General features: G+C 38.4%; 1 protein-coding gene across 1 annotated transcript in view; it reads left to right on the forward strand.

The window, feature by feature from the left end:
- LOC141643625 (transcription factor bHLH25-like) overlaps positions 1–8005 on the forward strand; it is a 29468-nt gene extending 21463 nt beyond the window's left edge. The window contains exons 2-4 of the mRNA XM_074452848.1: positions 6530–6910; positions 7350–7721; positions 7809–8005. Coding sequence (XP_074308949.1) covers positions 6530–6910; positions 7350–7721; positions 7809–7871 — 816 coding nt within the window. The 3' untranslated portion in view covers positions 7872–8005. The remainder of the gene's footprint in view (positions 1–6529; positions 6911–7349; positions 7722–7808) is intronic.
- Positions 8006–12395: the final 4390 nt, after the last annotated feature.

Consider the following 12395-nt stretch of genomic DNA (forward strand, 5'->3'; position numbering starts at 1 on the left):
TAAGTAAAAAAACATGGCCTTAATGGGGTAGTATTTGTTGTAAATGTATTTATTTATAATATATTTTATGACATATACAAATATTTTAGTTATACATTGTAATTTTTTTATATTTATTTAATAGAAGTATATTCATCGTCAAAACTTTTTACCCAGAAATAGGAAAACCTTTGTGAAACGCAAATTCTCATTATAGACAGACATTATCCGTCTATACGTATAGACGGATATCATTTCCCCTTACAAAATATCCATTTGCCATAAAGTGGGAAGCACATGGGGGTGCCCCACCTTATCCCCCTACCCATTTTATTAGAGGTCTTTACCCGTCTGTTCGCCTCACCCGTCTATACCAAGACCTATTGTTTGTGAAATGGTCTCTATCACTTTTAAGCTTTATACTTTTGTTTGTATACTTTTGTTTGAATGATTGGAGTATAACAATTGGTCTCCCTTATGACGGGTTACCATTTGTGGCGGATATTTTGTGAGATAAAATGGTAACAAAATGGATTAGTGGAGAAAGGGGACCACATAAATAGTGTTGCAGAGAGAGAAAAAGTGGGTACTTTGTGAGGTAAAATGGTATCCGTTACTCAAGAATGACGAATATGTCATGTCTTCAATGAGAATTTGTGGGAGTATAATTACTGGACCCTATATATTTATGAATTATGATCTCATGCAAAGATGATTGGAAAGCATGTACTGGATTTATATAATTATTTAAATTTAAAATCCTGTGCCTGGACCCTCTCTGTTTTTTTATTATATCTTCAACTCCATAGCTACTCGCCTACTCATAAGGATATTTTAGGTCCTTTAATGTAGTTTACTCCATAATTGTGTTGTAATTTCTTTTGAATCTTACATTTTTCAATACTCTTTTCCAAGATTGAATGTTAAAAAGTTCAAAGTTAATCTACAACAAATGTAACTTATAACTTTAACACAAATTCTCATTATAGACGGATACTATCCGTCTATACGTATAGACGGATACCATTTTTCCTAACAAAATACCCATTTGCCATAAAGTGGGAAGCACATGAGGGGTGCCCCACCTTGTCCCCCCCTACCCATTTTATTAGAGGTCGTTACCCGTCTGTTCGCCCCACCCGTCTATACCAAGACCTATTGTAACTTTAATTAGTTCACTTAAACACTAGGTTCATAAAATTACAATAAAACTAAAAAATATTACATATAAGCTTAGTTAAATGTGAGTTTTGACAGAAAAAAAAAATTAAAATCTAACTTATAACTTTAATTAGTTCAGATAAAATACACATATACTCTAAAACAAATGAAGTTTGAGATAATAAGCGCAGAAAAAAACATATATGCTCAAAAACGAAATACACATATGCTCAAAAACAAATAAAGTCTGAGGTAGTACGTCCAATGTATGTTCTTTTTCACCAAATCTACCTATGAGCACTTAGATTAACCGACAAGAAATTGTTCTACCCTAACCACAGGTCTCGTGTTCGAACCCTGTAAATGGAACAATATTAAAACTGATAGAATATTAGTAAAATATAGTAAATATTTTCTAATTATATCGTGTAATTATTTAGTCAAGCATTGTGATTATTTAGTTCCTAATTAGTAGTATTCAGTTCCTATTTTAAAGGATCTCATAGGTGTATATATTCAACCCTTTATTCATTAATAAACATCAACCATTAATCTCCTTTATGGTATCAGCTAGGTTACGATTCTAACAAATCGCTTCCGCTCTTAATCTAGCATCTTCTCTTCTCCTTCCTTTCTCCCTGCGATGCCTGGTGACTCTCAATCCAAGTCGGCTTTCCATCCGGCCTTGGCCGTCAATAGCATTCGCAATCACATCACCGTCATTCTGGGTATGGATAATAATCAATACCCACTGTGGGTCGCCCTATTCACAAATCACGCGAAATCTAATCGCGTTCTTCATCACATCATTACGCCAAAGCACGGTGCTCCTAAGGCACCCGTCACTAATGATGAGAAAGAATTATGGGAAACTCTCGATGCTACGGTTCTTCAATGGATTTATTCCACGGTGTCAACTGAATTGTTGGAAACAATAGTCGAACCCGATACCACGGCAATGGAAACATGGGATCGCCTTGCGGATATTTTCCAAGACAATAAAAACTCTCGTGCAGTTACTCTTGAGCAAGAGTTCTCACATGTGGAGATGAGTGATTTTCCAACGGCATCTGCATATTGCCAACGCCTTAAATCGTTGGCGGATCAATTGAAAAATGTCGGGGCTCCGGTGACTAATAGCCGCCTCGTCCTTCAATTAGTTTCAGGCCTCACCGAGGCATACAGCAATGTCGGATCGATCATTCGTCAAAGAACTCCTCTTCCTAATTTCTACCAGGCCCGTTCTATGCTAACTCTCGAGGAAGCAGGCCTGGCGAAACAGAGTGCTCAATCGGCTGCACTCTATGCGAAAGGGGGTTCTGATGACGGTAGCTCCGGGTCGTCGTCCAAACAATCGGCTCCAATTACTGCTGGGAAAGGTGGTCGTGGTCAGAGTAACGGAGGCAAGAAGAAGGGACACAAGGGTGGTAAAGGGAACAATGGCAAAACAGGTACTCTTGGTTCCAGTTCGTCTGCATCCGCGCCTGTCACTGCTCCTGTTTCGTGGCCTAGTGGTTATGGGCCGTGGAACTGGCCCCTTTCTCCTTGGGCTTATCCACCGTGCCCATATCCCACTGGACCATGGGGACGTCAAATGGCGGGTCGTTCTCAAGCAGGGGTTTTGGGTCCTCGACCTGCGCAAGCCTATGCAGCAAGTGGTTCTTCTCCGTCCTTAACGGATATTGAGGCAGCCATGTATACTCTTGGTCTTACTCCTCCGGAGCCGTGGGTCATGGATACCGATGCAACTTCTCATATGACGTCGGACCAAGGTAAACTTTCGTCTTTTGTTCAATCAAGCATTAGTAATGGTGTTACTGTTGGAAATGGTCATACAATTCCTATTAGTGGTTATGGTCAGGCTACTCTTCCTAAACCTAACCCTCCCTTCCTCCTTAAGAATGTGCTAGTCGCCCCTCACATAGTCAAAAATCTAATTTCAGTTCGTAAATTTACAACCGATAATAAGGTCACTGTTGAATTTGATCCCTTTGGTTTTTGTGTGAAGGATATGCGGACGGGGACGCGTCTAATGAGGTGTGAGAGTCGGGGCCAGCTTTATCACGTTTCACCACCATCAACTTCTGCCACTCAACCACATGCTTTTGTTGCCTTATAGTCTTCTCTTTGGCATGAACGTTTAGGTCATCCGGGAGCTCCTATTTTATCTTCTCTTAGACAAAATAATTTAATTGAGTGTACGTTGAATTCGAGAAACTCAATCTGTCAATCATGTTCGTTAGGAAAACATGTTCGTTTACCCTTTCCCGTTTCTACAACGCAAACTTATATGCCATTCGATATATTACATTGTGACCTTTGGACGTCACCCATTACTAGTTCCATGGGTCACAAATATTATTTGCTTGTTTTGGATGATTATAGCAATTTTTTATGGACTTTCCCTATTGCCAAAAAGAGTCAAGTCGGATCCATCTTATTGAAATTTCATGCTTACATTCAAACTCAATTTGAGCGTAAAATAAAATCAATCCAATGTGATAATGGTACGGAATTTATTAACGGTCTTTTTAAAGATTTTTGTGAGAACCAAGGCGTTATTTTTCGCTTATCTTGTCCTCATACTTCATCTCAAAATGGTAAGGCCGAGCGTAAAATTCGTTCTACAAATAATATCATTCGGACACTCTTATTTCACGCTTCTATACCCGTCAAATTATGGCATCATGCATTAGAAATGGCGACGTATTTAATGAATATAATTCCTAGCAAACCCATCTCGTTCAACATCCCTATGTCTCGACTATATAATCGATCTCCTTTATATAGCCATCTTAGGGTTCTTGGTTGTCTATGTTTCCCTCTTATACCTTCGACGACCATTCATAAGTTGCAGCCCCGGTCCACACCGTGTGTCTTTTTAGGCTATCCTTCCAATCACCGCGGGTACAAATTTCTTGATATATCGACTAATCGCATATTTATTAGCCGACATGTTATTTTTGATGAAACTATTTTCCCTTATACAAAAATACACATCCCTGACATTAGTACTTACAATTTTTTGGATGATGGTTTTTCCCCATATGTGCTCCAACACATGACCGAAACTCCAACCCAGCCTACTCGACACACACCCGAGAACCCCACCGCCGTGTCTACCCCTGACCAGCCCGTGAACCCCACCACTAATCCTGGTCCAGTAGACCCCACGGGTTCCTCTGTTTTGGAGGACTCGTCCCCTGCCATACCAACACGCCACCTTCCTCCGCTTACCAAAGCGACTACTCGTGGTGATCACGGTATTGTCAAACCAAACCCGAAATATTTCGACCCCAAACCCACTGCCCATATCACCATCAGTCACAAAACAGCTATCTCACCCGTTCCTAAGAGCCCAGTAGTAGCTATACGTGACCCTAATTGGAAAATGGCCATGGATGACGAATATAATGCTCTTATTGACAATAAGACTTGGGTCTTGGTTCCCCGTCCCCCAAACGTTAATGTGATTCGCTCCATGTGGATCTTTAGACATAAGTTTCATTCTGATGGTACTTTTGAGAGGTACAAAGCCCGCCTTGTAGGTGACGGGAAAACGCAGCAAATTGGCATAGATTGTGGCGATACTTTTAGCCCGGTGGTTAAACCCGCAACTATTCGGACAGTTCTCTGTTTAGCGTTATCCAAGTCCTGGTCCGTTCACCAACTAGACGTGAAAAACGCTTTCCTACATGGTACACTAAACGAAACTGTCTACATGTATCAACCCCTTGGCTATCGGGATACAACTCGGCCTGATCATGTTTGCTTGCTCAAGAAATCTCTTTACGGTCTAAAACAAGCTCCCCATGCTTGGTATAAACGGTTTGCTGATTTTATTGCTAGTATTGGCTTTACGCATAGCAAGGTTGACCACTCACTATTTATTCTTCGACATGGTAACGACTTGGCTTACCTATTATTGTATGTTGATGATATAATCCTAACGTACTCATCAGAGGCTCTACGTGCTAGTATTATGCACCGTCTTCATTCGGAATTTGCTATGAAAGATCTCGGCCCCTTAAGCTACTTTCTTGGTATTTCGGTAAAACAGACGGACCGTGGTATGTTTCTCTCTCAAATGAAATATGCTAAAGAGATAATTGATCGGGCTGGTATGACCTCATGTAAATCCGCAGCAACTCCCGTCGATACTAAGCCTAAGCTAAGTGCTACGTCCTCCTCCACTCCATTTTCGGATCCTACTCTTTATCGAAGTCTAGCGGGTGCACTACAATATCTTACTTTTACAAGACCGGATATCTCATATGCCGTTCAACAAGTATGTTTATTTATGCACAATCCCATGAAAGTTCATATGAATGCTTTGAAGAGGATAATTCGGTATGTGCAGGGGAGTGTTTCTTGTGGCCTGTGGTTTCGCAAGTCGGTTCCTAACAAGCTCACAGCTTATACGGATGCAGATTGGGGCGGGTGTCCGGACACACGTCGCTCCACCTCGGGTTATTGCGTGTATCTCGGTGACAATTTAATTTCATGGGCTTCAAAACGACAACCAACGATGTCAAAATCGAGTGCTGAAGCCGAGTACAGAGGCGCCGCTAATGTCGTTGCTGAATCATGTTGGTTACGTAATTTATTGCTCGAGCTCCATGTTCCTATTGCATCGGCTACCTTGGTTTATTGTGATAACGTTAGTGCAATCTATTTATCCGACAATCCCGTTCAACATCAACGCACCAAGCATATTGAAATGGACATTCATTTTGTGCAAGAAAAGGTCGAACGTGGCGAGGTTCGCGTGAAGCATATCTCTTCTCGTTATCAGATCGCCGACATTTTTACCAAGGGTCTTCCTTTGGTTCTTTTTGATGATTTCCGAGACAGTCTCAACATTCAGAATCCTCCCGTTTCGACTGCGGGGGTGTGATAGAATATTTATAAAATATAGTAAATATTTTCTAATTATATTGTGTAATTATTTAGTCAAGCATTGTGATTATTTAGTTCCTAATTAGTAGTATTCAGTTCCTATTTTAAAGGATCTCATAGGTGTATATATTCAACCCTTTATTCATTAATAAACATCAACCATTAATCTCCTTTAAAAACTCATAACAATTCTTTTTTAAGACTATCACTATCCGTCTTAAGCTTAATACGGGTCAAATATATCATATGTGTGATGGATAGGACAAAAGCAGAATGACATTGGAAAAGGTAAAATAATCTATATACCCATGTAGGGTGATATTTGACTCGTCTTATGCTTAAGACGGAAAAAAACTGTCTTAAGCAAGACTAGCTTTGTCTGGCTTTTGTGTGTTATTCTATATATCACTCCACTAATCTTTTGACACATCACTCGTTGCAAATAAAAAATTATACAGCAAATATGCTAATGAGTTACTCTTATCACTAGGAAAACATGGATGATGATCCAGTGCTATTACAAGAGTTCGTAGGAGACTGTTTAGTGGACTATCAACCCGAAAACACGGCGGGTCTTCTGGAGGATCCGGAGCTCCAGAGCTACACTCTTTCAGCAGGCTCAGAATGCTACTCACCAACAGCTCAAGCAACAGTAGTCCCTCAACAACAGCAGCCTACTGAATACTTATCCGGTCCCAGCAACGATGATATAAGCCAGAAGCGTCCACGTCGTGCGACAACGAAAACGACTAAGCGACCTCGTAGGGAGCCTGATGAATGTCATAGCCATATCATGGCTGAACGTCAACGTCGTCAGAACCTTAGTCAGCGCTTTATTGCTTTATCTGCTCTTATCCCTGGCCTTAAAAAGGTACTCTTCTTCTACCTGTTCGATACAATTTTCATTATAGGTTTCTGGAAAACGGGTCGGGTCAGAATTTGACAGGTCTACTTGTGAGCCTAGGCTAATTCGAAAAGAAAAGTCAAATGAGACTAATTCACTGAAACAAAGGGAGGTAAACCTGGCAAAACTGACCCGACCAGAACCCGAATTGGCGACCCAAAACCTGAATTGACCCGATCCTAATGTTTATTATCGCAAACTGACCGTTACCCCCCAAATAATGACCCAAAACTAAAATTACCTGACATACAAGCCATCCCGACTTAATGAAAACAGAACGACAGTCATTAACTCACCATAGGCTAATACGGAGAGAGAAAAGTCAATTGGGACTAATTCACTGAAACCACTAGAAAGGGGTTGTTCTAACTTAACCAGAAACGTTTTGTTCTGCTAATTTGTTCAGATGGATAAAACCTCGGTTCTTGGTGAAGCTATAACTCACATGAAAGAACTCAAGGAAAAAATGAAAATCCTAGAGGAGGAAAATGCTAGAAGGGCGGCTGATTCGGTGGTGGTGGTAAAGAAATCAAATGAGTGCCACTCGTCGTCGACTAGCCAGAGCAGTCGAACTAGTTGTCTAACCAATGATGACCAACTCCCTGAGATCGAAACTCGATTTGTCAACAAAACTGTGGTGATTAAGATACATTGTCAAATGCAAACTGGTGTTCTCCCTAAGATTATGAATCATATTGAAAATCTCAATCTGTTAGTGACCACCAGTAATTGCATGTCTTTCAACAATACTACTCTTGATATAAACATCTTGAGTGAGGTAATGTTACTCATTAATCTGCTTTGCTTATTCTCTTGATTTTACGAACTCGAGACTTATATGGATTATACATTGTCAATTCTTCAGATGGAACCGGATTTTGACATGAGGCCCGAAGAAGTTGTTGCAAATCTACGTTCAATCTTCTGATGTGCTGTAGGAGTTCGTCATCTCCGATTCATTCCGGCTTTAGTTTGGAAATCTGTACTTTTAATCTTTGAATGCAATAAAAATACGTTCCTCGTCTAATTCTATAATAAGTTGTATAGTTTTCGATCTTTTAAGTTGATTGTGAATCTTACCATAGCTGATAAAAGATGGTTTTAGTTGATCGCGGATCATTCAATAAGTCTAGTCTTAACCTTGCCTTACAAAGGCACCAAGCCATTCGAACGGTACGGATGCCTAGGACCCAAGACACTGACCGCACAAAGGAAACGACAGTTGGTCACAGATGACAAGTTCACAACGGTCGCAACTGTCCCCATGCAGAAATTAGCCAGGCCACGTATCATGACATTTGTCCCTCGAATACCCAGTTTTGATGACAAACCATGGACACAAGCGGATTTTGTCCTTGGATTAGCAACTTTTATACGAATTTTCAAGTAAATGAGATCAGTCGAGTGGTCTCAGTTGGAGTCTTGGAGATGGCATTGCACGTGTTTGAGGATTGATCGAGATTCAAGCTACAGAAATGGTGGAATCTGCCAGCGGTGTGAAAGGAATAGCCTCAAGAGCCAGAAAACAAGATGACATTCCTTATGTGTAACGCAAAAATGAATCCTTAAGATGTCTTAGTCTAGTGGTTAAGACATTGATAGTGGTGAAGCTAGGGGGCTAACATAGACGCTCGCCTCCGTTAGCGAATGGAAATTTCGAAGTTTTAAGTTAAAATTTCCAAAAATTTTTTGAGTTTCCCTTAAATCCTTGTTCACCCCCTGAAATTTTTCGCATCAGTTAGAGTCAATTCTTAGTTCAGCCACTAGACACAGATATTGTGAACAATAGGTCTCAGACTCTTAGCTTCGAATCTCCTTATCTCCTCTATTATAGTGCAATAAGTGCGCACTTTATTAGGAAAAAAAACTTCCTTTTCAAATCTCAAGGGGACAACATGATAGTCTAATAAGAGTAACACAAATTCTCATTATAGACGGGCATTATCCGTTTATACGTATAGACGGATACCACTTCCCCTCACAAAATACCCATTTGCCATAAAGTGGGAAGCACATGGGGGGTGCCCCACCTTGTCCCCCTACCCATTTTATTAGAGGTCTTTATCCGTCTGTTCGCCCGACCCGTCTATACCAAGACCTATTGTAAGAGTAATACTGTAGGTGTTACATCGGTTTCATTCTATTTTTGTTCTTGTTGCTTTGTAATTAATTATGCAATCTTTTTACTCGTACTATTTTAGTAAGTACTAATATAAGGTACAGTACTCATTTTTCATCTCATTTTCATGGCAAACATAAAATTAGTTTTACAACAAGTCTTGTTATAGACGGATATATTCGTCTATAGCAAGAGACGGGTTAAATACCCTTAAAATGGTGACATTTTTGGACCACATCACGCAAGTTGTTGTTTGTCTTATGCGTAATGTGGTATGTTACTTGTCCCGTCTTTAATTATAGACGGATAGTTGTCGTCTATAATGAGATTTTGTCTTAACTCTAAGTACATAATCTCATAGTCCTCTTAACTAACTTGTACGTCTTAAAGTATTAGGTCTACTGAGAGACGGTCTTTCAATAAGTTTATTGAGAAATTATTTTACAGTTTTAAGAAAAAGTGGTACGAAAGGTAATAAAATAGGTATAAATCATGATTAAAGATAAAATGGATATATTTATTATGTACATAAGTACGAAATTACTATGTCACGATCAACAACAAAAGGATAACGAAATACAAATAAAAGGGTACGGAAGACCTGGTCTCTCAATAACTTATTAAAAGATCGTCTCTCCCAAGTTTTAGTGTTCGACATATTCGTTACATACTTCATCCGCCTCATTCATTTATTTTGACTCTTTGCGAACAAATGAATGGACGGAGAAAGTATTTGTTCATTATAATGGAGATATATGTGAAATCGATTTGTGATGCACAATTATGTGAACATATTTTGTGGGGATGTCTTATTTAAAATATAAAGGTATTCCTATTAGGTACTTTAACCAAAATTTAATTGTATTGAATTGTTATGAAAAATTTAATAATGAAGTTGATCATGATAATTGTTTTTTGGATAAACATTTAATATCTTCCATATTTGTATTAATTTAGGGATTTAAGATTAAATTACACATAAATCAATACAACTAATGCTATATTAAGAATTACTTTCCTCATTTAGTTCCTTAAATACAACCCATCAACTATAACTTGCATACATTAAGGTTATTGTACACCATACCACAACAGAGTTATATTAGGATGACATGCTCGGAGTTTAGAAAACATACTATCATGCCATGAGCAATTGAGATTTACAAGATTTATTCAAATTTAATCAAACTCTACCATCACAGTCATATAACCAAGGATTCGAACCCGGGACAATAGGTGGAAAACCAAAGCCTTTACTTTTGAACCACAAAATATTTATTGTATATTTAATGGAATAATATTTACTTATCTACTATTCAGTAATAATTGGAGTAACAAAAATCCATCTACTAAACCATTTTTTTTATGTTTGGGGTAGCGGACGTCACCCCTTGCTATTAGGTGGATCCGCCCTTGAGTGAGGTTGTCGTCAAAAATGGTCGAATTTAACATTGCTTGATAAACAAAATTAAATATGAGCTAAGAGAAGTGAAATATAAGGTAAAATTAATACAAGCAGTGGTGGAGCTAGGGGGGGCTAGCAGGGACGGTCCCCCCCTCCCCCCTCCCCCTCCCCCCGACGGATGAAATTTTCGAAGTTTTTAGTTAAATTTTTCGAAATTTTTTCGGGATGCATTATGAAATTAGTCGTTCGCCCCCCCTAAGTTCAAATCCTGGATCCGCCACTGAATACAAGTGAAACACACATTCGTTATCTTTGGTATGCACGGAATAAACCCTCGCGTATATGTGATAGCTTGCAAACCACGTACGTAAATCAGTCTACCACTCGTTTTAGGGGTGAAACCCAAGACCCTTAAGTATTTCACCCAAGTTTTAACTATTAGAATCATCTCATCTCATATCACATTGCCTTATGAAACAGAGAATAATAGAATACAAGATAGAACAGAAAATGAAACAGAGAAATCCGCTCCAATGATCATTAGCCTAATCTAGCCAATTGCTGATGTAGTTTGTTTTAGGAAACTGTTTACAAAACCTAATAATCCAAATTTGTAATAAAATCATTGAAAGTGAATGGAGCTAAACTAGTTATGACCCACCACTGTATGTACTAGAAGTGTGAAGTGTTGGACCATATTGATATTGAGCTGCCATTTTCACCTACATTGTCGTTCTAAGGACACTAGTAATATAGGTTTGTCAATAAGTTTGTAAGATGATGTGTTAATTATTGTAAAAGTTTGTCTACAAACTCTCTATTGTTGGACATGAGTGTTGAGGTTCATGGATGAGAGGGGTTATAAAATAGTATACGGGTTTGTGGAGAGAAAATGTGAGAAAAGAAATAGTATAGTGGGTCATGTGATGAACCTTGAAGAGGTTTATTTTTGTTGGGATAAGGTTTGTAGGTATATGAGTTTGTATACTAGCTTATGTGTCATGAGAACAAACTTATTGGAGCTTCATCGTCTATTACTAATGCCCTAAAGTTGTTCGTCCTTATATATCTATTTGTTTATTCCACATATTTTTGTATGGTGGGTTTCTATTTAAAAATACGGAAAATACACACGGTATTTCTGAAGTTCGACATTTTGCATGAAATACTCAATTTTTGTATCTGGAAAATTTTAAGAGGTTATAAAGTGACGATTTTTTTTTTTTTCAAATAGAGCATCTTTCCGAATACAACAATATGAAAAAAAGAAATTGTCGAGTTCGGAACTCGTGAGCAGGAGATACGAGTATATGGTCACTCAAAGTATGTTCCGTCAAAAGAAACTTTGACATGCAAAAATTCCTAACCACGAGGTCCAAATACAACATTTTTTTCAGATCGTAGTTCTCGAAAAAAAATAATCGATTTGGAAAAAAAATCGTCACTTTCTGAACTCGTAAATACGAGTTATGGCCTCTTAAAGCTTTCCGGATCAAAAAATTAGGTATTTCGTGCAAAATGTCAAATCTCAGAAATATTGTGTAAATTTTCCGAAATAAATATTTAGGTATTCGTACTCAAAATTGTCGTGACAAAATTACATTGTACTCAAACTAAAGACTATATAACTTGCATACAACAAGGTGTACACCATAAAAAATAATTGCGTAAAATCGTTTTACACAAGTGTTAATGTAAAATTGGTTCTTAGATAAATAGGATGCGGTTTTATATTAAGACCGCCTTGCAAAAGATCTTCTCCCATAATATATTGTCAGATTAAGGTGACACATTCGAATTGTATAAATATATATAGTTTTATGCTATGAGTAACCTAGCTAGACTCGTAAGATTTCACCTAAATTTTAACTATTGAACCACCATTTCAGTTATATAGCCAATATCATTATTATCAAATACAGTATATA

The sequence above is a fragment of the Silene latifolia genome, chromosome 2 (genome assembly GCF_048544455.1).
Source record: "Silene latifolia isolate original U9 population chromosome 2, ASM4854445v1, whole genome shotgun sequence".
Classification (NCBI taxonomy): domain Eukaryota; kingdom Viridiplantae; phylum Streptophyta; class Magnoliopsida; order Caryophyllales; family Caryophyllaceae; genus Silene; species Silene latifolia.